General features: G+C 42.8%; 1 protein-coding gene across 3 annotated transcripts in view; it reads right to left on the bottom strand.

Annotated features, from left to right (window-relative positions):
• Positions 1–1,914: 1,914 nt before the first annotated feature.
• Positions 1,915–27,754, bottom strand: part of NRG3 (neuregulin 3) — a 1,057,689-nt gene continuing 1,031,849 nt past the window's right edge. For 2 of the 3 annotated variants that reach the window (XM_024740246.1, XM_024740245.1), the window contains exons 7-9: positions 13,912–14,039; positions 9,720–9,890; positions 1,915–3,708 (exon numbers count right to left, since the gene is read on the bottom strand). In XM_024740246.1, coding sequence (XP_024596014.1) covers positions 3,201–3,708; positions 9,720–9,890; positions 13,912–14,039 — 807 coding nt within the window. In that variant the 3' untranslated portion in view covers positions 1,915–3,200. Of the gene's footprint in view, positions 3,709–9,719; positions 9,894–13,911; positions 14,040–27,754 lie in introns of all 3 variants that reach the window. The other variant, XM_024740244.1, reaches the window with a different exon arrangement.

Below are 27,754 nucleotides of genomic sequence, written 5' to 3'. Positions count from 1 at the left end.
GATATGTTATGATCAAAACAGGGTAATTGTGGAGTCCTGAAAATAGCACTGTTTCTCCTCCAGAGGACCTTGTTATTGCTGCTTGGAAATAATGTAAATCATTGGAGATTTGATCTATCTACAAATATTTAGTCCTTCACCCATAGCAAGGTAGATACTGGACAAGAGTGTAAAACATAGAGCACTTAATGTGCATACAAAAATCAGAGAATTTAGATGCCAATTCTCCAACATAATTTCCACTATTTCTCATTAGCATAAAATTGTTCATATATTTTGAACAACAGCATTCTATAGAAGTCACTGGCAAATCAGAATAACACACACTTTATAAAAAAAGACATCAGAAGATGATGCAGAGTGAAAAATAATGAGTGACATCCATTCTCCAGTAAATAATGAATATGCAACTAACTTAATTACCAAATCTCCAAATACCTATTCACATAAGAAATACAGGGAAAATGAAGCAAAATCAAAAGTGTCTTGTAGAAATAAACACTTCTCTGTAGGCACATGAACTTGAAGGACAAGGTATCGATGACTCCAGGTGTTGGCCACGTTAGATCAATTTTGAAAGTCTTGATGCTATCAGCACTTGTCTGCTGGTGCCCAAAGAGGTGCTTTTTGAGTGTGGACCCTTTTCACAGGAGAGCTTCACATTCCAAAAGGAGACAAATGGCCACTGAAAGTGACCATTAATAACTGTTCTTTACGGAGGATTTTTGTCTCTACTATCAATTTGGACATAACTTTATCTCTAAACTTTACATCGGGCCGCCAGGGGATGTGTGTAACTTTCATACATTTTAGAACGCACGAGGCTGTTTATAATCACATAATATATAGTTCAACTTTAAAAAAAAAAATAAGGGGTCAGATCAGGACTTAAGTTTGATTGACAACCTTCGATCTCCTTAGAGCAAAAGATATATTAATATAACTGCAGTGAAAGATGTTAAAAAAGAAATAACTGCAGTGAGTCACAAAATACACAAACTCCTAATTAGGTGGATCCTGTATGAATCCGTTTAGATATGCAACAGGTAGCATTTTAGTGAAAAATCCAAGACAAGGTTGACTTGGGAGGACTTCCAGTGAATGTCTGATAATTGTGATAAATTTCAACACAATAGCATATCGAATATGCAAGTTATGGGGTTTTTATACACCAGTTAATTAAAACCATTTTTCTAAAATTTTCCCAATGATATACTATTTCTAAATGAGAATTTAGATAATTGAGACATTAAAAAGTTGTAATAATCCCTTTTAAGAGTCTAGTATTATTACCTCTATATTCAAAACAAAGGAACAATAGTGGGACAACTAAGGAACACCATGAAGCTTTTGTTAAATATAAAATGCATTTCTACCAAAATGTTTTCAACATTTGAGACCTTTGAATTTCCACTAAACAGTGTTGATAAGAACACAATGTTCTTTATTTTCCCTGTATGGCATTATGTCTATTTATGTCTATTATCAAAGAAAGAATGTTCTCAGAGAGCAATTTGCAATGTATTTTAAACAGAAACAGCTTAACCTTAATTAAGAATTGTGTATATTCAATATTTGATTCAGAAATAGTTAGTTACATTCCTTTTCAGTGGAATGTGAGTCTTCCACAGGAAGTTTTAATCAAGGTTTTCCGAAACTTCAGTAAAAGAAATCTTTTATATACTTTCAAATACTATGCCTTTTTATTTAAAACAGTGTAAACATAACAACTCAACACCACCAATAATTGGAAAAAGACTGGTTATGTGAACACTAATGTCCTTGAATGCCCCGTGAAAATAAGGCTAAATGAAACAGACAAATCTTCAGAAGTTTCAGTTCACCTTAGCGGTGGTAAAAATATTGCTTTATTCCAAATGAACATACAACACAATTTACTGTTCTTTGGGGGGCTTCCTGTGAACTGAATAGGCTGGGTTTTGTAATTTCAACAATTTATTCTTTCCATATTAACCACAGAAGCCAATGTCTTGGTCCACGCGTAGTAGACTTGCTACAAAAAGTAATGAGGAAAATGAGAAAACAAAGGGTAACTAACTATCAATTTGATCATTGGCTTGTATAAATAATTGAAGTACGCATGATTCAAAATACACATCCCCAACTCGCCTTGTGATACTGATATCATTAATGAGCCAATAGCTGTTCCTCTCAAAAATATTCACATCAGAAAATAGTCTAGACATTGTCAAGAGTTTTATAGGACCCCACCATGCACGTGACCTTGATTTACTAACTGAACTTTATACTTAATGGAAAAATTTAAAGCGAACAGATCTAAGAGGGAAATTTTTTCTGAATATTAGATTCCCTGATGTTTCAGAACAAATTTTAGCAAGCTTAACGCACACACATGCACACACATACGCACGATGAACATATGTGCATACAGCATACCGGTGCTCGAGTGAGCAAGCCCAGACACACAGGCACACACACTGAGAAGTGCTCCTTTGGAGCCCCTAAACGGTCTCAAACGAAAACATTTCTATTAGCTATTAGCATGATTTTAGTGACACGACAGTGTGATGTTTTTTGTCTCTTTTTCTGTAATAATTTCTTACCTCCCTCTGAGATTCTGTGCCTTCAAATTTCAGAGGAAGCTGGCACGTAAGAGTGGCTAAGATTGCCCCATGACTCCCTCTGTCTCCTGTCCCTCTCCTTCCAGAGTCTTTGTGCCATTCTTCAAAAAGTAAATAGAAAACACTACATTTGTCGACGTGACATAACCTGTGATGAGGCTGTCGAGTGAATAGAAATTTAGGGATTGGCAAGCCAAATGGCAAGGGCCATCTGCTCACTGGCATGCCCACCCTTGGGATACGTCTCTTCTCTTTGAAACCGGGTAACTGCCAGCACTTTTTCATGAGGTCACTGGCACTGTGGGGCTGAGAGTCTGAATTGCCCGCGTCTACTGAGAGCCAAAGAGGACAGTGTTGGGACTAAATGAAATTGTATTCAAAATTCTACCCAAAAGCTTTAGTGGTAAGCTTTATCCCTCCTGAAACGTTTCTTTCCCTTTAAAAAAATATTTTGTTAAAAAACACTATGAGGGTGATAGACTATTTGGTTTCTTCTAAGTAGATGCTCTTAAATTAATGCATATAAATAATTTGTATTTAATCTCCTCTCTTTCCTGTTGAGCAAAGCATAGAATGCACAGATTCTTACATCTCAGGTCACTTGGTCAATGCAGGGTCTCTGTGTATTTCATTTCTTAAGACAAATTGGGCCTCTCGTTCTGATTTGGCCGTGGAACTCAGGGGGAGAAAGGCTGTGTTTTCACTCGCACTGCCCTCGGTTTCTACGCTGGCCAGTTCGTAGTCTTCTGACCGCCTGGCACCAGTCAGAATTCGGATCTGCTCCTGGACAGTTTCTAGCAGTATTTTCACTTCTTGCTGTTCTGCTATAAGACAATCGCTGACTGGAATACTCACATTGACAATATCAGCAGAGTAGGAGTTTTTGCACCATTTGATGCTTTTGACTTCAGAAATCCCTGGCATTTGCATGCAGGTTTCCTCTAGACCCACTGAGGGGATGATGGGCACGGAACTGGCCCTTGGGGATGAATATCCCATCAGGTCCGTTTGATCCAAGCTATTAAAATAGGAGTTTGTCTCTCTCGAAGGCAGTTGCATATTTATTGATGCATTTTGTTGGGTTGTTAAACCACTGGATGAATACCTGAAGAAGAAACAAAGTGTTACGTATTCTGTGCTCTTCCCAGCTTCTTGAGAGCACTATTCAGTCAACAAAGCACTTTCCACATGCACCATCTCACTGAATTCTCACAGCAACCCCATGAGACGGATACTATGTTCCCAGTTAAACAGAGAAGTTAACTGAAGCTCAGATAGGTGAAGTGACTTGCCCAAGGTCACACAGAAAATAAGTGACAGACTGAGACTCAAACCCAGATCTTCTTACTTTAAGTCCAGGGATCTTTCAACACACCACAGCTGTATAGGCAGGTGGGATATAGTCTTCCTGACCTCTATCCTAGAATACAAAGTAAATGGGGATTGAGCAGGTAAGTGTGGCCCTTCCATAGTGACAAACAGGAAACCCATAACGGCATTACTCCACTCCATCAACCTGACCACCCTCTCAGCCCTGGTTTAGTCCAGTGTAGACTCCTTGTGGCCACCCTAGGTGGAGGCAATCAGGAAGCCCAATATTAAGCATCAAGGTACTAAAGTCCTGAGTTTCTCTGCTTCACACTGACTTTAGGGGGACCAAATCCAATCTCTTTAGGAACTGCCTCACTGCCAGTTTGCTGAGCCTAAAAGATGGGATGAGAGGCACACAGTTCCTCTGTCTGCCCAAGATGAACATGAAGTGAGTTCCATAGGGCCTCGACCAAGCTAGTAACGTTCCTCACATGGATTCTGGAGCCAAGTAAGGTAGTTCATGGGCGCATGGTAAAATGGCTTGTTGAGAACGCCATCGTGCCGTTCCAAGTGGTTTAAATATGCCAGAATCTGGCTGGCCCCCCTCTTGCTTGTTCAGAGCTAGTGAATTTTCCATTGCCTCTGAACTTTCCAGTGCCAAAAAGTGAGGCAGGGATATCGTAGGTTCACGGAAATGTAGTTTGGGGACTTGAACAGTAGTACGTATTCTATTTCTCAATTCTTTTTCCTCAATTTTAACCTTAAACATTAAAATTTAAGCACAATCTAAACACATTCGTCCTCAGTATAATAAATCTCATTCCCCTCGTCTTACACTATAATGTAAATAAAAATCATGTTTATCCATGGAAAGAATAATTGCAATGAAGTGTGTCGCATACTAAATATTAGAAACCTTTATTCTAAAGACAAGATGGGAGCAATTTAGAGATCTGTCTTTCTGCCAGACAGTGTGAAAATATGGGGAACAAATTTAGGTGTTATTGTGTTCTACCCTCCCTTACTGGGCCTAGTACGGAGTTGGCAATCAATAAAGTTTGATTGAACGGACTCAGGAATACATGAACAGATCTTCAAGGTAAACACTCCCTTAATATCCCAGTCAACAAGAGCTAACAGACATTCACATAGAGCTTTCAAAAAGCACTTTCACCTCTAATTACCTCCACTGATGAAAAAGAAAACAAAACTGTGTGGTTTATTTATTACCACGTGGTGGATAAATAAACTGGACTAAGGGATACCCCAAGGGCTTGCCCCAAATTACACCCTTGGTAAGCAGCAGAGGAAGAAGTTAAACCCACGTTGTCTTATGTTAATTGTTACTATCAAAGCCAGAAATGAGTGGGCATCTCAAACCTTTTTTGAGATGTAAAATCTTTACCTGCGCCAATCATATAGCCACATACGAAGAAATTCCCTGGGGGACCTCAACGACTTTCTCCCTAGTGTTCTATGAGTGCAAATCTGAACCTAAAGTTTCTGACCAATGAATCAATTTCAACAAGAAGAAAGGGGACAAATTGCGGGCTGTTGTGTTCTTTCCTTAGCACCATTAACGTGTGTGAAGATACAGAACGTCTGCTATCAGATTCACCAATGGCACAGAAAATTAAGGAGGGTAAGATCGTCTTTCACATGGATCATCATCAGAGTGTATCAGTGAGTAGAATCTACCAGGTTGAAATGGGATGGTGATAGTGCCAATTCTTAATACCTGGATCTAAACATTATTGGTAAAAATGATGGATAAAGGTGTAAGTGTCTTAGAGGATTCAGTCAATTGTTGACGCTTCAGCAAGTCCACAATGTGACACGACGTTGAAAAAATTAATAGTCTTGTTCAGGCTTCAGAGGCAACAACACGCCTCTGACAAAACAAAGACCCTGAAGGGAGCTACATACCGAACTGCTGGACTACATGCAGGTCAGCAGAAACGGTGCTAACAAGTCTTGGGAACCAACAGGTAAGGAAGGGAGTAAGTCACGAAGCTTCCTGGGCCTTGGGAATCTGGCCAAATCCCGGGGATCAGTGAGCATCCGGAGACTTACGACTAGAGATCAGAGCATTTATGATAATAGCCAGAGGGGCATATCTGCACGTAAGCAGTTTGCAGCTTGGCATTAAAAGCAGGATTCCTTCGGGCTGCACTCTGAACTCTCATCCATGGAGCGGGCACAACGCCCGGGACCTTCCAACTGGGACTCCGAATTGCTGTTCAAGGGACGTCACAGCGTTGCTTGCATCTGGATGGAGGTGCTTCCCCAATTTGGTGATTGTAAATACGTTTCTTTCTTACTGTTTTGCTTATCTCTGTGCTATAACTAACTAACGTAACAAGCTTTCTTCTTTCTTACTTAATTAAGTGTGGAGGGGTTACTTTGCCAACAAATCCTCCGAACTTGAGAGTGAAAGTAAGTCTTTCGGCAAAACACGTGACTACGAAGTAATCAAAGGCAGTTCAAGCCAAACTTGGAGCAGTCTTCTAATATGCCTGCGTGCTGACTGAAGGAGTTGACTTACACATCATCTCACAAGCCAGGTACGGATCACATGCTGGCAACAACTGACATCTGAAAGGCTGCCCTAACATGGAGATGCACTTTAAACAATTAGTCGTGTTTGGGATCAGAGAGGATTTCAAGTCTCACCACCATTACATGCTCTGGAATCTTAGGCAAACCCAGCAGCCTTACCTTAATTCTCTCATTAATTAAAACCATCAGGTAGCAATACTGATCTAGAGGGACTGCTCTGAGGACTCACGGAAGTAATGCCTCTTCACTATTCCTTTCCTTTCTGGAGTTGCTCTGAGTGTCCTAGCGCTGGTCTTTGATTAGGAGGTGATACTGCTCTCCAGAAGTTTAAGTGAGAGTTACATTTCTAGGCATGATTCTTGATTAGAAGATACTCAGAGTTCTGTATCCCTTCAGAGTCAACGACTCTGTCACACGTTTGATCCATGAGCCTGTCATTCATTGACTGTAAAACACCAGTTTGGACCAGTTGGACTGCCTTTCCTCCAATCCCTCAACAAAGCAATCACAAGTACATTTCCTCTGTAACTATGTGAGTCAAAGCATCCTTTTAAAGAGGGAAGATTTCAACAGTTAGTCATTTGGTTTGATTCCCAGTAATTCAGGGGTCAGGCCAAGAAATCAGTGTTTCCCCAGAGGACTCCAAGACCCAGTTCTTGGTGCATATGGAATTAGAATGAACTCACTAATTTGAAGGAATCTACTTCTCCCTCTGGAGCCATACAATTAGAGATTCCATTTACACATCACCATCCATGACTGTGACTTTTCTTCACATTCCTTTCCTGGTTTATTTAGTCAGAAAGGCCGGTATTCAATCCATTTCTTTTACGTGGGCTATCCCACCTTGGGTTAAATTCTGCTATCTTTAGTGTGCTCATCTGGACACTTCCTGAAGAATAACTGAATATAAGTTTGTAAAGTTGCTATTTAAGTGAGGTGGATAATCAGTTTGTTTCGATCCCTTCTACTTTGAAGGTAGCAATCTAACTTTTGTGATTCCATCTCTTTCTGGCTAGTACATGATTCCATTAGTTTGATTTGCCTGACATAACCCAGTTCACAGTTCTGTGAGCCACTGCCATGGCTGTCATCAATCCACTGATCAGGGGAAAGGCTCTTGAAGAAGTTCCTGTCTACCTGACTCCCTCCTCGAGCTTCACTAAGTCAGGCACTGGGTTCAAGCTGGGTTGAAGTTAGTGTCAAGGAGAGACATCACATACACCGGGAATCTAAGTAGCAGACAGCACCCACATGCTTGATAAACAAGCAGCAGTTGGCTCTTATAAATTCATTCACTCCCCCTCCAGCCTAGGGCCAGATTTGAAGAGGGCCTTTAGCTGTGAAATTCTATTACCAATCCCATTTCCAGTCCGGAGAGACGGTCAGTCCCCCAGGAGTGGGAAATAGCTGTTGTCAAGAATTACGAATGAGATTGCTCCCTGAGACTCATGTGCTGAGCACACAGTGACTTAGAGTCACCGTTTATCAACATCAGGTGCATATCACATAGGAAAATACAGGTGGCTAGCCAATTGGAGAGAATATTCCAAACCCAACGATGATTGATCCCAAACAAAACAATAGCCGTAACAGTGCCCAACACAAGAAAGACAGCATGGGCTGGGTTCTCTCTCCACTCACAAAATCTCTAACTTGATTTCACCTCACTCATTCTCACTCCAACGTTCACCCCAGGGGGAAAAAAAAAAAAAAAGAAACCTAAGTAACAGACATTATTAGTGATTTCAGAAGAAAAGTAATTAGGAAACATGATTAATTAGAGGCTAAATGCAAGCCCCTTTTCCAGATATAAGGCAAAGAGAAATGCAAACTACTTCTTGACTTGCATTATACATTTTGGACAACTTAGCTGTTATGTTGAATGTGTAAATCTCACCTCAGATCTTACCAAATATATTTTAGTCTATTTGGAATTGCTTCAAAATTACAAAATCCAGACACAGGCTATTCATTTCCTATCTTCTGGTCTCCCTACAGAAATCTGTTGCTGAGATTCGTCAGACATGGCACTGTTGCATACGTATCACCCAGAAGAAAAGACAAAGGTAAGAGTCTGGGACAGACCTCAAACCTGCTTTGGCTTTTAACTTGCTACAGACAGGGTGGAAAAATCACCCAGACCAAAGCAGCAAAGAAACCTAGCCTGGCTGATTCAGAGAGAGAAAAACTAGATGCAACGAGAACCTAGATGCGACAAGAACCTGGCTTGAGTGAGGAAATGGATTCTTGGCATTTCTGGAGTAAAGCCCGATTGCACTGCTCTTGAAATGAGTAAGAATAATGGTTCCTGTGACAATAGCTACAAGTACCCCTCCTCTGTTTACCACGTGTCAGGTACAAGCTCTTGACACATGTAATTTCTTTTTAATCTGCGCTACAACCCTCAGGAAAGCTGGTATTATTTTGTTCAATTTATAGACGAGAAAACGTAAGCTCAGATGATAAAACTTTCTCAAATTCATACAAGTAGTAAGGGGCAAAGATGAGATTTGAAATTCAGTCAGTTTGGATAAGGGCTGCCATACTTGGTTGAACAGCTTATGTCGGTTAGGTGAGTGGTGGCTAAAATTCATTCTACACTCCACTCACCATGCTATGAGCCCTATGAGGGTCTGTGTCCACTGAGAGGAAGGGACACTTTTTACACTGCAAGGATGAGCAACAGCCACGGAGTCCAAAGCCAATTTTTCCATCCCTGCACCGTGAATGAAACTAGAGATCTGAGTTCAGCTAGCTGTGCCTTGACAATACTCTGTCAACACTGACTGAGACTTGTTCAAGAATGCTCGAAGGAGCAGATGCTATATATAAGTTACAGGTTATTGTTACGGTATTGTCCACAATAGTGATTAGAGAATTAAGCACTGTTTTTTTCCCAAACCTAAGGATGAAGGAACACTTTAGTTGTCCTAAGAAATCTCTGTGTTTTAAAATCAAAGACACATTCCCAGTTATTTTAGCAACTGCAATAATAACAGAGTGTCTAGATGTCTATATACTTAATGCTATATATCTTTTCCATCTACCATTTCCCTAATATCTATTTATTTCCACTGTATCTGTTTTTTAAAGTTATTCTTTTGTGGAACAAAGGTGGAAGCAAGCATAAATAGCCAAATAATGATGGAATCAGTGAATAAAACCCCAAGGAACGTAATAACTCAATTTAAAACTATATCATTCATAACACCCTCCCTAAATTCCGTTGCTTTTAAGACCTACCCTTGGCAAGGTATCGTATCCTGGTCTGGGACCCTTGATTCCTCGAGTTGCTGATATGCTGGTCCCACGATTCCGCCCAGCCTACTTCGGGGTGAGGGGGGTGTCCTTCTGAAGGCATTCCTATGGAGCATACCACTCCTTTGCCCTGGGCTGCAGCAAGAGGAGAGAGTCCTGCTGGTGGAAAGAAAACCAACAAACACATTGATCACAGCAATAACCTCACAGGTGGCTGCTGAAACTTTTCAAGCACTGCATTTCCACCCTAGATCCTCAAAGTTCTAGGTCAGGCTCCATCCATGCCTGTAGGATATATGTTAGGAGGGATCGCAGGTTGCTGGATCCATTTTATCTTTGGAGAGACTGAGAAGAAAAGCAGCTCCAGTCCTGTGTTTCTGGCTTTCCAGTCTGGAGCACAATGGACTAAAATAACACCAGCTTTCCAGCCAACGAGGTGCGCTTGAGGAATTCTCCAGCTCCTGATTCCCCTCCTCCCTCATTACCCAAGCTACAAAAGTGCCTTTAATAGAAATAAAAATGGCCTTGTTATTAAACACTGCCAAGAACTAAATCCAAGAAGCCTTAAGGGCTTTATGGGGAAAATTTCACTTGTGTTAGTGGTAGAATAAACCAACCTTATTTTAATTGCCTTTCTCTCCTTAATACATATGTTACTTTTGCAGTTCACTGTCTCAAATTTTCGTAAATCCTGGGAACCTAAATTATTTTTCTTTTGAGTTTGCTTTAACTTTTTTTTATTGAATGAAAGATTCTTTAAATTCTATAGTGCTTTACAATTTTCAAAAGTTTCACACACGTGATTTTACATAATCCCATAATAACCCTTTGAGTTTGCTTTTAATAAACATCTGATCGTACATTTTCTTGACCCATACATCCAAATACCCAAATAACCATGCCAGATGCCATCAAAGGGCAAGGCATAAATGGGATATACCTCAGGTAAGATCCCTACACAGATCACGTCAGACAAAGAGCTAGACTCTTTAGAGAAATCAGTTACTAATTTGACGCATTACTTATTCCATATCCATTCCTCCCTCCACCCCACTGAATTGACCCTACTACCATGTGAACTGTGAGAACTTTGTTCCTGTGCAGCCATTCCATGAGATGCCAATAAGGAAACTTAGAATTTCTGCGTTCCTACTCATTTAGCTCTGAAAATAGCAATAAAACCACACACAGGAACAGCAAAAACATTTTCAAAATTTCAATGAAGTTCTATAGGAACCAGTCCCCCAAATGAATTTTACCCATATTACTACATTATTTGGAGTTCTGTAAGTTCCCCCCCACCACCAACGTTACTGTTATTTCCACTTAATAAATACAAAACTTCTCAAATATTATTTAAGGTCAGCATTTGAGAACCCGACAAATGAGTGCTAGTAGCCACCTTCCTGGTACGGGCAAGGCGAAATGATCACACTTTATAACTTCGTATTCGTCAAGCCCAACGTTAACTTCCTGAGTTTGTGCAAACACCAGATCATACCTGGCAACGTTATTACGACTTCATTCTTCATCATACTATTTCTGGGTTGAGTGTACTGAGTCCTAACATGCCTAACAACAAGGGACCTCTAGTTAGGTCACTAAGCCAACGAGTTTAAGGAGCTCTATAATAACTAATTTGTTTCCCTCCCTTCCAGCTTCTATCTGTACCATCCAGTGGCAATTGTGGAGTCCACAGGGTAGTCAGCCTTGGATGCTAGAATTAGCTGCATCCGGTCTGTATGGTACTGGGGAAAGTACTTGTATCAGTCAGAGTCCTGGGGGAAATAGATGGCACTCTCTATTGGGTCATTTGGGAAGATTTTGCTATTTACAAAAGTGTGTTCACTGTTTGAAAAAAAAAAAAACAACAGGATACTACTGTACATAAGGGCTGGTAACAGTGGGAAGCTGTTACCATCCCTGTAACTGAAAGGACAGGGGGAAGGAGCAGTTATCTGACTGTAGAGAGAAAGGGCTTGTGAGAAGAGGACCTCTTGGCTAGTGCCAGAAACAGGGCTGTAGCTGAGAGAGCCAGGCAGGGAGGGAGGGGGCAGAAGTGTTAGGACCTCACTGGCCTCTGCCCTGCCATAGCTTGCCTGTGCATCGCAAGAAACCAACAGAAGCCCAAAGGCAAGTGAGCCTGCTGCCCTCTTAGTGTACAAGGCAAGGCAGAAAAAGGTAGAGCCTAGAGGTGGGTGGAAGAGATGCAAATAAAGGTATTAGCACTTGTTTAGGTATTTTCATAGTATTGCTATGGGGATTAAAAAAGTATGTAAAGTGCTTAGCAGGGAGTCTGGCACTTAGTAGCTGCTCAACAAAGTAAATTCCCTTGATTCCTCTGCCCAAACTGACAACTCAAAGGCTCATACTAATCACTGAAAACCCTGGACTTATTTCACCTTAAAAAACCTACATGTACTGTCTATAAATGAGTTATATTGCCAAAATATAATGTAATAAGTATAACATGACGTAATAGATTTCTTCTTTAAAAAGAAAGAGGGTTTTTTTTTGGACTAAACATGAGAAATAATGGCTTTGAATTAACAGCTTTGTTTCATAAATGAGTTATCCAAAGGAGTCATATTTGCAGTGCACAAAAGAAATGAATTATTCATAAAAGTCTAGCAGTATGAGCTAGTAACCCATCTTAAAAAAACAGTTCTATACCTATTGATCAATCAACTGTTCAAGCTTTCTAACCCAACGGCATTCAGGAAGTTACACAGCAGTTTGCAGGATGCATAAATCAGTGACTAGGTTATCAATCACGAAAACGTTTAAGTCTACTGCATGTTTTACAAAACAAAAGCTATGATATATGGAACTATAATTTACAAAGTTCTAAAAGCACTTTATAAATCAACCCTTGCCTATCTATCAGGACGCAATGTATGCCAACAAATACTGCAATGTCATTGAACCAAATAAAAAAGAAGGTCTCTTAGAGACTTCCTTATTTGATCTGTGAGTGATTCCTAGAAACAAACCAAGAATTGTAGTTAATAACTAAAGCAGTTTATCCAGTAGCCAAACATATTTCATCCTGTGTTGAAACCTTTTTTTAACTTAGCAAACCCTTGGTACCTCAGTCTCTACCCATGTAGATTAAGAATAAAAATCACCATCAAGTACTAATGATTAGTATCAAGAGTGACATGAAAACCTCACAGTAAATGTGGCCAGCATCAAGAAAATCTTTTTTGGGGACTCCCTGAAAGGTGAGGGAGAAGTTAGTTTCCTTGAATAATGCATACTTCTCTCACGGTGGTTTTCAAAATATTGCCTACATGTATGAAAAATTGCCTACATCTATGAAAACCAAGGGTCAACAACATTTATCTTCCATTGCTGGGAACAATTGTTATTTTTTTACCGTTTCCATTTAAAAAACTTTTAATCTCCATAATTAAGTATTTTTAAAATACTGTACCTCTTACTAAGAAAAGGAAGCTTAAATCTTTGGACGGCTTCCACAAAGACTGACGACGTATCAATACTTTTGGATGCACATAAACATAATGTCTGTTGTAGCAAGTATCAAATGTTGGCACTTTAGAACAAAACTTTCAATTTCTGGAGTTCCAGATTCCTTATGTATAAACACAGCATGTGACTAGAAGATGCTGAAGAATTTGCTCAGCCTCAGAATGCTGTAAAACTTCTATAAGATAACTTTATTTTTGGCTTTCTCCCCCACAAAGAGCCAATTTTTACCGTCAGCTTGTTAAAGAGTCCCACTCCATTGATAATGGAAGATCTAATAAACCAAAGGAGAGAAAGTTTTCTTTGTGTGAGAGCCATGTTGGAAGACCTGGAGCATGTCCTATCAGCTGCCTAGGGAAGAATTAGTCATTAAATTTGCAGACAGTGGTAAGGCAGGCTGGGAAAAATCATGTTTTTAAGATTGCAATAGTTTCATTCACTGGTCTGTGTCTGCAGACTTGATGGGTGCTGTTAATAGTACCTTTAGGCTTCCTCTAGGGGCACTGCTGCCTGCTGGTATCTTTGCTTTGCCTGCCAGGAGCTGCTTGAGCATCCACTGCGTGGGGAACTACAGGAGAAGCAAGAACAATCATCTCTCCTGAATAATGTTGTCATTCCTCGGCATGTGCTGTCCAGTGTTATACATTGTGTCAACGCACCCGTTCCCACCATGATTAGCTACCTGTACCTGTGGTGTTTGACAGATTGGCTTCCTCTGTTGGGAGAAGGGACCTCTGGGAATGACTGGGGGCCGGCAAAACTTGACTCCATCATTTTCTCCAATGCAGTCACGGGATGCCTTTCCGCCTTTGAATACTGTGGGAAATCACATGCACAGAGTTGAGCTGGAGGAGCAGTTATGAGAGCAGGGCCTCTGACACTACAGCTGGGTATCAAAGTTAATGTTACTGGAACTCACCAGTAACTTTTCCACTGGGCACCTGATCAGGAGAATGACAAAAACACCATTTTCACCCCATTTCTCACACACTGAATATGCTCTCCCCTCTTGCCCCCAAAGCTCTTTGTGATTAGATAAGGTCCATTCAACAGGGTTCTTCACGTTAGAATCCTAAGTCTATCTTTTCGTTTCAGTCTTTACCCATGGCACACTATGCCTGAGAGCCAAAATCACACATATTTTTTTATTGGAGTATAGTTGATATACAATATTATATAAGTTAATACAAGGAATTTTTAATTCAATGCACATTTTACAAAATATTAGTAGATGGACTACTAACAATAGGGATTCAATAAATGCTAATTGAGTGAACTTTACAAGTCTCAGATTTATGGAAGGCTTTGATTTAGAGTATCTGCCCACTACTCTCCACTGTTTCTCTCTTTCAGCCTGATACCAGGTAATTACCATGTCTAATAAGAGAAGCGTGTGAACAGTTTACTCTTTATAGTTATTAACCCTTGGTTTCACCTTTGACTATGAGATATCACAAGGCAGGGGCCTAAAGAAAACCCTATAGCTATGGCATATTGAGAAAAACTTTGCTCCCAGAGAAATATCACATGGCATCTCAATTAGGCAGCAGTTGTCAAGTTTAACACTCCCTGGACACTTGGCACTTGAACAAGCAACAAGGATCATCAAGTTTCTTTTCTAGAAACTCCAATGAAAACTATGCTGAGAAATGACATTTTTTGAAGGCTAATGACCAAATTAGATTTTGAAATCCAGATATTCACATGTAATATATGAACAAGAATTTCACAGAAAAACAAAGATAGATATGCAGAATACACACAAAAAAGTATATACCTGAACTCACTGTAGAGGTGAAAATCAGAATAGAGAACGTTACATTTCAGGAGTACTTAGTTAAAGGCAAAGGTTCAAGGAAAATAGAGTTGGTGCTAATTTGTTGGGGGTACACATTGGCAATGTGTTGCAAAATATTAAATATAGGTACGCTGATGCAGAGTACTGGTACTCTTTGATGTAGATTACTACTTCTAGGGATTTCCATCATTAATTGTAAAAGCTGGAAATGATATAATCAGCAAAGTTTGTCAGTGGTACGATTTTTAATAACAAAAGAGAAAGCAAACACAAAAGAGAAGCAACTGGAAACAACAGAAATGGCCACAAATATACAGCCATTGAATAAAATCAAAGTATGAAAAGTATGCATAATATGAATCCACATGTGCAAATAAGGAAAATGCAGTAAACAGATGTATATATAAGTGTGTGTATATACATTTAGCTTTGTGTGTATATATATATGTATAGATTTTGTATGTACATATACATATGTTTGTGCATGTGTTTGCACGTGTGTGTGTGCACACAACCACACGGGATGCAGATGGGAAACAAAAGTAAACTATTAACTAGGTGTTATCCTTGGGAAAAAGTATATTGGTGGGTATGGGCTATGGAGACTAGGAAAATTGTCAAGGTTATGTAAGTAACTTTAAGTTCAAAATCTCTAACTAAATTGTTTTCTTTTTAAGTACTTCCAAAACAAACCACATAGTGTTAGTAATGACCATATCTTGAATCAGAATATGAATTCTACAAAATGGACTTAACAGAAGCTATTCAGACTTCTTGCAAAATGGAGTGAGTTGACATGGAACAAAAAGAAGACACGGAGGTAATTTGGAAAAGGTGGTTGTTTTCAACAGCCCCAGGTTACAAAGATCCAAAAAATGATGGAAATACCTTCACATGTACTACTTTGTTGACTAATTAAGTTGTTTATCATAAATCATCCATGGAAAAAGTGAATTGAATCAACATGTTATTGAAATGTAAACAACATCCTGAATTTCTATTTCTAGACTTCCAGGTTCTATAAAAGATCTACTAGAATTTTTTTTTTTCTCCCAACTTTTGATAAGTTGCTTGAGAAGACAAACTCAGATGGTTGGAAGCCTCAGCTATAGACACAGGTGAGATTATCTGGAGACATCTGTGGCAAGTCGGAGGGGGTAACTTCTGTGCTACTTCTGCAGAGGGCTATCAGTGGGTGACATCAGCCAGCGTTTCTTAGCACACCCACATTTTCTAGAGAAATTGCCAAATCATTAAAAGTCAGCAGCCCATTCCTTTTTCAAAAACAATGTATGTCAAAAAGCCTAGTTCAGTGCTTCCCTGGTGGTGCAGTGGTTGAGAGTCCGCCTGCCGATGCAGGGGTCACGGGCTCGTGCCCCGGTCCGGGAAGATCCCACATGCCGCGGAGCGGCTGGGTCCGTGAGCCATGGCCGCTGAGTCTGCGCGTCCAGAGCCTGTGCTCCGCAACGGGAGAGGCCACAGCAATGAGAGGCCCGCGTACCGCAAAAAAAAACAGAACAAACAAACAAAAAAAAAGCCTAGTTCAGCTTTGGGGCCATTGGTTCAGAGCCTCTGCTTTGAATGAGACTTTTGATCATGAGAGCTAGAGGGCCTTGTTCAAAATCTGGGATAAAAGTCTTGAATAGAATCAACCTCTTACTTGTTCTGCTTATTCATGGCATTCATAATAGATATAATGTTCTAAATCTTTTCTTTCAAATGCTTAGATTATTATTATACTATGCAGTTGCTTTCACTGGTATTATTGTGGTCCATTAACAAAAATTTGTCTCCAAAATTGATTATTTTGGATTTTTCTCTCATAGCCTTTTTGAGAATCGTTTTCATTTCAGTGGCTACATTTAATCTGAGATGCAGGTTTAAATTGCTGGTACCCCAATCCAAGGTTAGTTGAGACAAGTGGGAACACAAAAAAACCTAATAATTTGGCAATCCTTCAAACTAATATCCCATACATATTGGCTCAAATGAATTTAGACATAGATTCCAGTTTTCAGATCTGACAAAGAGCTTAGAAATTGTCATTCCTGTCCTTAAAATAAGAGAAAAGCTGAACAAACAAAATCAATGGCTATTCTTACATCCAAATTGAGGTGGCAAACCACCCCTCTAAAACCTGGAAAGACAAGTGAATACAGAGAATCAGCCCAGATCACCTTGAGACAGCCTGGGAGCCTTTGCTGCGGTGCCTGCACCTGGACAAACGCCTCCTCCAGCACCAGAATACGAAGAATCTATTCAGGACTAACAATAACCTCGTGCATGCTCAGAGCTGGGGCAAATTATGAACGACAAGATACAAAACACTAAAAACCAAACTGTCACTTCTGAGATGCCCGGAGCAAAAGCAGGGTACTGCACATGCGCCCTGCACACAGCATCACCAAGGGGGTGGGCAGACCACCTAAGCCGACCCCTGGACCCGCCCCTACCTTCACTCCATACAAGGAACCAGCTCACCCCAGCTCAGGGAGCGAGCAAGGGAAACTGTTACTTGTTCTCACTCCCTCCTGCTGCAGCACTGAGTCCCAGTAGAGCCTTGCCTGAATTTCTCGTCTGGCCTCTTATCAATTTCTGTTAAGGAGGCCAAGAATCCTGGTCAGTAACATACTTTGTTGTGACTCTGCCGGCACATTCTTCCATTCCCGGGTGGGGATCTGGGTACCTCCGGGACCACCGACCACCGAATGCAGCTTCCCAGTGGGTGACAGGCGGCCACCTGAACCTCCTGTTTCAGCATCACCACGTTTGGTAAGTCTGCCTTCCTGGCCCCTGAGGGCCTCAGTACCCTCATTCAGGCGACGCTTGTCCCCCTCCCCTTTGCCCTTTTTCCCTCAACACTTTCCCTTTCCCTCTCCTGAAATCTCTCTACTTCTTTCTCTGTCCTCTCCTACTTCTCTGTCTTATCCTCCCGCGACAGTAGACGTCGGGCAGCTACAGCATCATTGCTCTCAGCTTGTGAGACCTGCTCCCTCTGGCCGGCGACAGCTCACCTTGACAGGTCACAAGCAGAGGTGGGAGAGGCTCGCCTCACACCAAGCAGACCTTGGTCCAGTGGGCCTTCCCTGATGGGAGATACATGAGAGTGACAGAGGTTCAATCCTATCACGTAGTGGCTGGACGTCCGATCCTCCCAATATTCTCACCTTTCTTTTCCTCTGCCAAGAGAAGTCTCATCGGGAACAGGCTGAAGCGGCAGATTTCTATATACCGGTGTATGTGTGGGTGAGAGTCCCACCTGTGGGTTGGCGACCCGCAGACGATGTACAACTGGCTGGTTTCGGGGCTTGATCACCTGGTGGGCAGTGGACAGGGTGCTCCCTCCTTCACTGGCCCTTTCTGGAAGTGCACAGGCTGGTGCCTGAATAGACACCCTCGGGGGGCAGGCTGAAAAGGCAATCTCTTCCTGTCTCTTTTTTTTTCAGTCTTTTCTGTCCCTCCTCTCCTGTCCTCTCCCTTGGTCCTCATTACCTATACTCCCATCCCCTTCATCCTGGAGACTCCTTGTCTGTGTCACTCACTCTGGGGAGGGAATTCTGTGATCTCCTTTGTCGTTACACTAGACCTCGACTCCACCCGGCCCCCAGGATCTCTAGTTGTCAGCTTCCAGATTTATATGTAAGCATGGGAGATGCCCAGGGAATCCCCAGAGATTCACCTCTGGGTTGCAGTCTTAACAATTGGAGACAGTAAAGAACTAAGCTGATTTTCTTTTGCAACACGGCCTGGTTCCCGTATACCTTGGGTGACCAGGAGAAGTGGCCATGGAATGGATCCCTTAAATTTAACACCATTTTACAACTGGACCTATTTTGTAAGCAGTCTTAAAAATGGGGAGAGGTCCCATATGTGTAGGCCCATACGTGTAGACTCCAGACTGAGGGATTCCTGTGGTTTATATGTAGCCTCTCTTCCTGTGTTGCCCCCAAAAGATTCAGAGCCAGGCGTTCTCACAGACCCCCTTCTTTCAACTGCTGACTAGCCATCGGGGTACTAAGCCTCCTTCTCAGGCCCCCCTTTCTTCTTCCCCTTCACCATCTTCTTCAACTCCCAGACCCCCACCTTTCCCTGTCAAGTCAGAAACTCAAAAATCGGAGCCCCTCGCGTTTCCTCCAATGGGGCTCTGATGAGGTTCAAAGTTAGCCACCACTTTTGCCCCACAAGGCCTTTACCCCTTCTGGGAAGTAGCTAATGGGAATGGAAGGATTACTAGAGTACATGTCCCCTTCTCGATGGGGGACTTAGGAATCTGTAAGGAGAGGTTTGGCAGGTTCTCAGAGAACCCTGACAAATTCATCAGGCTGGGGTTAACATTCTCTCTTACCTGGCAGGACACCATGGTTATTCTGGCCCAGTTGCACCCCGGATGAAAAGGAGCATATACCGAGAAAGGCCAGAGAACACATAGATGGCCTACTGGTCACCTATCCACACCGCCAAATTTATCAGGCCGGGGGGGACGCAATCCCAGAACGTGACCCACACTGGTACAATGAAGATCGTGTAGGCCAGGCTAGGATGAGACATTAACTCATCTATCAGAAGGAATGAAAGGTATCTGGTGAAGCCTGTAAATGATAAGATCCCAGAGGTTACACAGGAAAAAAGATGAAAAGCTGGCAGTCTTCCTGAGCCAGGTGACAGAGCCATTCAGGAAGTACACCAATTTAGACCCTGAGTCTGCACAAGGGAGGACACTGTTGGCCATGCATTTTATCACCCAGGCCTCTCCTGATATCAGGAGAAAGTAACAAAAGCTTGAGGCTGGGCCGTAAACCCCATGGTCAACCTTGGTAGAGGAGGCCTTCAAGGTCTATAGCCATCAAGACTTAACAGAAAAGGCCAATAAGGATAAGAGGCTGATAAAGAAGACGCAGCTTTTGGCCCCTCTGATCCACCCACCACCTCGAGGGGACCCTAGAAGGCCGCGAAGGCTGGACAGACCACCAAGAAGCCGCCTGGGCACAAACCAGTGTGCCTTTTGTTGGAAGGAGGGGCACTGGAAGGGGGAACGTCCTGAGCGCCCTCCTGTGGGACGCCAGAGGGGCAGCCCCAACCCCAGTTCCTTGTGAATCTCTCAGATGAGAGATTCCCACATACCGACTGATGGGACGAGTGCCTGCCTGGCTCCAGATCCTATTCGTTCCATCCTCATCACTCCAGCGGAGACTCAGGTCACCCTTGACGTCGGGGGTAGGAGAACTGAATTTCTTGTAGACACTGGAGCCACCTCCTCTGTTGTGACTAGGCCGGCCCCCTCCCCAACCGTGACTCTACCGTGACGGGAGTTGACGGACAGCCAAAGGTAAGGCGATTTACATCTCCCCTTGCCTGCAGAGTCGGGTCTGTTATCATTACTCCTTTTTGTATACGCCACAATGCCCTGACCCCTTCCTTGAAGAGATTTGCTAAATAAATTAGGAGCTAGTATATTCGTAGTCCAACGAGGTAGAAAATTCAAATAAAGAATGTGCATCTATTAGTAGCCCCAGACGACCCATGTGCTGGTCATCAAAATATTCCCCAAGACCTCCCCGCAAGAAATTAGAGAACAAGTAGATCCTGCAGTTTGGGATACCTTGGTTCCAAGAAGGGCAAAACATGTTTTCCCAATGAAAATAAGGTTAAGGCCGAGGGAAAGGACCCTGAAAGAGACAATATCTTTTAAAGCCTGAAGCCCTGATGGGGATCCAATCACCGCTCACCAAATTCCTAAAACACGGACACATCAGGCCCTGCTGATCCCCTTACAACACCCTGATCCTCCCTGTTCAGAAGCCTAACAGGGAGCGTCCGTTTGTGCAAGACTTGCGAGCAGTGAATGAGGCAGTCATCCCTATTCACCCAATGGTGCCAAACACATCCTCCTCGCCCAAGTATTGGGAAATGCTCAGTATTTCTGTTTTGGACCTCAAAGATGCATTTTTCTGTATTCCCCTACATCCAGACTCTCAATGCCTTTTTGCCTTTGAATGGAGGGACCCTGACACCCTGGAGGCTACCCAATATACCTGGACAGTCCTTCCGCAGGGTTTTCGGGACAGCCCCCATCTTTTTGGAAATGTGTTAGCAAGGGAACTGAGCCTTGAGAAGGGAACTCTGCTACACTATGTTGATGATTTATTGATAAGTAGTGAGACCAAACAAGATTCAGATCAATATACTGCTAGGGTCCTAAATTTTCTGGCAAAAAGGGGATATAAAGTGTCTCCAACCAAGGCTCTGATCTCACAACAACAGGTTTAGTATTTAGGATTTGTTTTGACCCCGGGGGAAAGAGCCCTGGCCATAGACAGAAGAACAGTAATTAGTGCACTACCATCTCCAACCACAAAGAGGCAACTTGGAGGCTTTCTCAGGATGGCTGGGTTCTGTCATATCTGAGTTCCAAATTATGGCCTTATAGCAAAACCCCTACAGGAGGTTCTAAAGTGAGAAGAAAGGGAGCCCCTTCAATGGAATAGGGACCACCAGCAGGCCTCTGAGATTCTAAAGACTGCATTGAGTAGAGCACCAGCCCTTTACCCTATACCTTCATGAGAGGTCAGGGATAGCACTAGGAGTCCTGACCCAAAAGCTGGGACTGGATCAGAGACCAATGGCTTACTTTTCAAAACAACTGGATTCAGTGGCCCTGTGATGGCCAAGCTGCCTGCGGGCAGTAGCTGTCACAGCCCTGTTGGTCGGTGAGGCTTCCAAGCTCACCCTGAGACAACACCTAGATGTATTAACCCCTCATTAGGTACAGTTTGTACTGGAAGTCACAGGACATCATTGGTTGACTGGAGGAAGGTTAACAAGATATCAGGCCCTCCTAATGGACACCACCAACATTACCTTTAAAGGTGTGTCAAACCCCGAACCCGGCAACTCTGCGTCCAGCTGTTGAGAGTGGAGACTTAGTGTGTTCGTATATAGAGACCATAGAACAGACTTACTCCAGCAGGTCTGATCTTTTAGATGAGCCACTTGACAGCCCTGAGGTCGAATGGTTTACTGATGGGAGCAGTTTTATAGAAATGGGAACCCGAAAGGTGGGGTATGCCACAGTCAGTCTCGGTGAAGTCACAGAAGCCAAGGCCCTGCCACCCGGGACATACAGGTTAACCGCTAGAAACTCTCTCATAAAGATTTAATTTCTGGCTCTTTAGAAGCAGTGCGGCTCCCGACGCAGGTGGCAGTGATCCACTGTAGGGGCCATCAGAGGGATGGATCTAACGTTAGCCAAGCAAGGCTTACTGAATTGCAAAACAGGCAGCTCTACTGCAAGAGCCTGAGCAAGTTATGGCCCTAGTGATTGCCCCCCTGCGCCAAACTCCCTAGCCTTCCCCAGTATTCCCCACAGGAAAATGCTGAGAAGTGGGGCTATGAGAAAGGAAGCACAGGCTGGTATAAAAAGGAGAATAAGGTTCTAATCCCTGAGGCCCAACAACGGAAACTCACTAAGAGCTTACATGATGCCACCCACCATGGGAGGGTTGCACTGTGGGACTTGATGCAAAAGGCTTTTTCAGGGAAGGGGATTAAAAGAACAGTAAAACAAGTAACGCTTGCCTGTGCTTATGTGTCCGTGATAAACCACAGGCCCATCCAATCCCCCCTTTGTTACTCAGGCCAGTTCAATGCTGAGGGACATACCTGGGGGAAAGACTGGCAGTTAGATTTCACCCAGATGCCCCTGTTGTCAGGATATAAATATCTTCTTGTGTTCATTGATACTTTCACGGGATGGGACGAAGCCTTCTCCACTCGATCTGAAAAGGCTACTGAAGTCTGTAAGTCCCTTTTACAAGAAATAATTCCTCGGTTGGGACTTCCAAAGTCCCTCCAGAGTGATAACGGGCCCTCTTTTATAGCCAGAATCACACAGGGACTCACAATGGCCCTAGGGATAGACTACAAGCTACACATCTCTTGGCACCCCCAGTCTTCAGGGAAGGTAGAGAAAATGAACCATCCTTTAAAGAAAGCCTTAGCAAAGCTCTGCCAGAGACTCGTGAACCCTGGACCAACCTGTTTCCTATTGCACTCCTCAGGGTCCGTGTAGCCCCCAGTTATAGTCTGAGGCTTAGCCCATCTGAAATGACCTATGGGAGGCCTTTTCTTACTGCTGACATTCTGCTGGATGAGGAAGTGAGTCAGACCCTGAGGTATATTATTATTAATCTAGAACACGTTCAGAAGGCAATCCAGGACTACGCCAACAAGGCATATTATTATTAATCTAGAACACGATCAGAAGGCAATCCAGGACTACGCCAACAAGGCACAGCCAACTCCCACTAAGTGAAAGGGGCCGTTCCTTCACACATAAACCCCGGGGACCGTTCTTAAAACCTGGAAAGAGGGGTCCCCCAAAAAACCAACTATTGCCAAAATAGAAGGGCCCCTATAAAGTAATTTTAGCCGCCCCCCCCCCCCGCCCCATTGTCAAACTGCAAGCGATATCTAGTTGGATACATCTGCCCACATTAAAGCTTTTACCCCCGCAGGTACAACAGAAGAGTACACCTGTGAGCCGGTGGAAAATCTGAGACACCTATTCAAAAGACAGACACCATCGACAGATAAGAGGATGCGGCGGGTTGGACTCCTGTGTGCCATTCTTGCTATTGTACCCTTGCTTGCATTCTGCCTGTTTGCTCAGACACCCCCACCAGGGAAGCAGCTCCTTTGTCCCTGCTGGGTTTAAGGGAAACACTCCACCACAGAAAAGCTCCTCCTATTGACTCTGTCCGCCTTACTAGTCCCGCTAACTAGGGGATAATGGCAATAAAACTCACTTATCGGGGCTTCCCTGGTGGCGCAGTGGTTGAGAGTCCGCCTGCCGATGCAGGGGACGCGGGTTCGTGCCCCGGTCCGGGAAGATCCCACATGCCGTGGAGCGGCTGGGCCCGTGAGCCATGGCCGCTGGGCCTGCGTGCCCGGAGCCTGTGCTCCGCAACGGGAGAGGCCACAACAGTGAGAGGCCCGCGTACCACAAAAAAAAATAATAAAAATAAAAATAAAATATCTACATAGTGCAGTTGAGGCAAATTATGAATGACAATATACAAAAACAAAAACCCAACTGCCACTTCTGAGATGCCCGGAGCAAAAGCAGGGTACTGCGCATGCGCCCTGCACGCAGCACCACCTAAGCCATCCCTTTGGCCTGACCCCTGGACCCGCCCCTACCCTCACCCCATATAAAGAACCAGCTCGCCCCTTCCCCTCCCCCTCAGGGAGCGAGCAAGGGAGGCCAAGAACCCTGGTCAGTAACAAGCTTACCTACAGAAGAATCTTCCACAACCATAAACTGGTAGGAGTACTTAAGTGGTAATTTAATACGTTTTTGGAATCTGCATGTGGACTAGAGGGAAAGTAAAAGTTATCTCAGGGCTATAGTCTTAGGAAGTGTTCTCACACTTTCTTGAGTTTAACCTCCTCCAGGACCACACCAGATGCTCACAAAAAAAGAACGAAAAAATAAAAAATCGTCTCATGTCTCTGATGAGAAAGTAACCATTTTGAAATGCACACACAATGTTCTGCATTACAACTGTCGACTTTTCAGTGAAAAGAGACTTTTACCAGAGCCCGATCTTCCCTAAGGGAAGCGCATTCCACTCAATAATTGAAGAAGAGACAAATTCTTTGCAGTAGAATTCCAAATAACTATGTCAATACTCTGCCTTCACAAAGGGTGAGCATAACTCCCCCCTCCCTAAGTGTGGACTACACGTGGTTGCTTCCTTCTAAAGAGAACTTTGTAGAAAGAGATGGGGAAGAAGACAGAGTAACACCACAATGGAGCTGCCTGACATTACTACCTCAGACAGATGACAAAAGGAATCATCAACAGTGATAAATCATATTGAGAGAATGCACTTTTGATAGGATGTGATGAAAAAGGCACTTTACCTGTATTGTCTTTCTCACAAAACCCCGTAATACCAATCTAATCAGAAAAAACATCAAACAAATTCCAGTAGAGGAGCATCCTACAAAATACTTGACCAGGACTCCTGAACACTATCAAGGTCATTAAAATAAGGAAAGTCTGACAAACCGTCACAGCCAAGAGGAACCAAAGGATATGACAGCTAAATGTGGTGTGGTATCCGCATGGGATCTTGGAAAAGAAGAAGTAATTAGGTAAAAACTAACGAATTCTGAATAAACCATGGATTTGAGTTAATAACAATGCATCAGTATGAGTTCATTAATTGAACAAATGTCCCATATCAATGTACAATGTTAATAATAGGGGAACCTGGGCACAGCATATATGGGAACTCTCTGTACTAACTTTGCAACTTTTCTGTACATCTAAAACTGTCCTACAAAATAAAGTTCACTTAAAAAATTAAAACAAAAGATACATACCAAAAATAATAATAATTTAGAGACTAAAGGCAGTATTCAGCTTTCCTTTATTTTCCTGAGTAGCTTAGCTGTAGGCCTTCAAGGTGCAAAACCCGCTCAGCAAAAGAGTCTGCATAGACTCTCCTTAAAGGCAGCTTAACTGACCAGGATTATAGCCTTTGGACATTTTATAATCTGTGCTAAAAGCGTTTATTATGGTTCCTCCCTGGGAGGAGTTAAGGTCGGCACAATTTTATCTCATCCATCTGATAGTATCCCCAGTGAAGTTCAAGTGCTCAGGCTAGCTGCATGTCTGGCCCTCCCCCTTAACATTTCTGTACAATGTTACAAGGTACGGCAGTTGATTCCATGTTCTTTTCCTGTACTCACACAGATCTTGACATTTTGTGTTTGTCCGTGTTTTGTTAAAACCCCATTTGACGTAATGTCACTTTAATCGTGAATGAGAAGATGGCACAGACCATTCACTGGTCCTTTCAGCCTGAGCTCAGCCTTCCTCCTTTCAAACACCCACACAGACCCTGGTCATACTGTTATTTCATGGGGAAGCGTTCATCCCGACTGGCTTCCCTGAAAGCCCTCCTTGTGGAAATGTTCTTGGGTGCTGAGGACACCCACTGTTGTTTGTACCATCACCTGCCTTGCTTCTAGCACACTGTTTAGTGGTGCCCTAAAATCAATAGAACTGTCAGATGAAACAGAAGCATGTTGGAAGTACAGCAAGGTATGCTGTTTGCAGGTCTGCCCCCTGCAAGCAGCCCGAGTCAGAGAAAGTTAAATGAAAGCCATGCTGTGTTGGAAAGCAATGTTGACAGGGTTGGTAATCACCTGGTCTGGAACCCCAGGCAATAAAGCCAGGAGGGAGGATATTGTAAAATGGTTTTAAGGTTTTCAGTGTCTTGTCTCCGCATTGCTCTCAGCTCACCTATGTCTGTGTCAAAAAGTTCTTTATTGCGGGTCTGATTTGAGCCCAGAAGATCGTGAGGCTGAGTGGTTATCACATGTTTTAGAGCGTGGTTTCATCTGGATCTCTAATACGAGTAATTAAAAACAACTCAACAGTTATGGTTATTTTAAGAATGTTTGCACCATGTACCAGAGCTGGAAGAACTATAACAACTGCTGTCAAACTTTAACACATTCCACTGAAGAGGAATAATAGAGCTAGACACCCTTTCCAGACACCCAGCACAGCAAGCACTCCTCCGGGCTCTCATCCCTCACCCTCCACCACCTCACCTTCACCACGTGCCCGCTTCAGCCACGGGGAACTGAGCACATGTTATTCCCGCTTCTCAGAGAGCTCTTAGCTGTTCCTATTGTCAGGTTATCTCCCAGACCTGCCTTCTGTGAGCTCTGCAGCACCGTTCACTATTGGTTGTAGGCCTTGGCGCATTTGTTTGTGGGATTCTTAGATTAATGTCTATCACCTACAGTAGTAAGTAAGCTCTTTGAACGCAGGAACACTGTCATTTTTGGTCATCATGATATCCCTGGTCCTTACTAGATATTTAATACATATTTGAATCAACAGATGAATGTATGAATCTATAGCAAATCCATAAGTTAGAATTTGATATTTAAAACAAGAGATCAGGTTTTAGACTAGAATGATTCATGCTTCAAAGAGATGACCTCTTCTGACCAACCCCTATCAAACTATCTGATGAACATCAACTCACTCTCAAGACTCAGCGTAAATGTCACCTGCTTCGGTGTGGGCTTCGCAGATTCCCCCAGCCAATTTTAGATGTCCTTTTCCATTATCTGATAGCAACTTGAGTTAATGTATCCACATGATAAGAAAAGTATATGCTTACGTGTTTGTTTCTAGCACTAGCCCATGAGGTCCCATGGAGCCTGGCAGGATCCATCTCCTGTTTGTATTTTTTAAGATCTTCATGCAGTGTCCAACAGAGAAAAAATTCAAAAAGCATTACAGAATAAATGCCTCTCTGTACCAATTATCAAGGCTGTACTAGGCATTAAATTCTTCTTGTTCTCCTTTAGCGTGCAAATATTATCTTCCAGTTCTTTCTCATTGAATGTTACTCCCACAAACCTATCCTTCCTAAGATGGTTATTGAAAAAACTGTGGGAAGCGGTACATGATTTTGTTCCTTTACTTTTCACTAATGTATACTTTCCCTTAATTTTAAGAAAGAATAGATCATCTCTCTTTTGATGACTTCTGTTTCTGATCCCTGAACTAGGTGCTGGGAAGTTTCACTCCCTTGACTGGTCTGGAGGTTATAACTCTAGCCCCAGCGTTCTCTCTCTCTCTCTCTCTCTCTCTCTCTCTCTCTGGGGACACAGGAAATGAGGTCACTTCATCTCTTTGAGT

The sequence above is a fragment of the Neophocaena asiaeorientalis genome, unplaced genomic scaffold (assembly GCF_003031525.2).
Source record: "Neophocaena asiaeorientalis asiaeorientalis breed wild unplaced genomic scaffold, Neophocaena_asiaeorientalis_V1.1 scaffold517, whole genome shotgun sequence".
Lineage (NCBI taxonomy): Eukaryota > Metazoa > Chordata > Mammalia > Artiodactyla > Phocoenidae > Neophocaena > Neophocaena asiaeorientalis.
The sequence above is the reverse complement of the archived record's forward strand: the minus strand, read 5'-3'. Positions and strand labels throughout refer to the sequence as shown.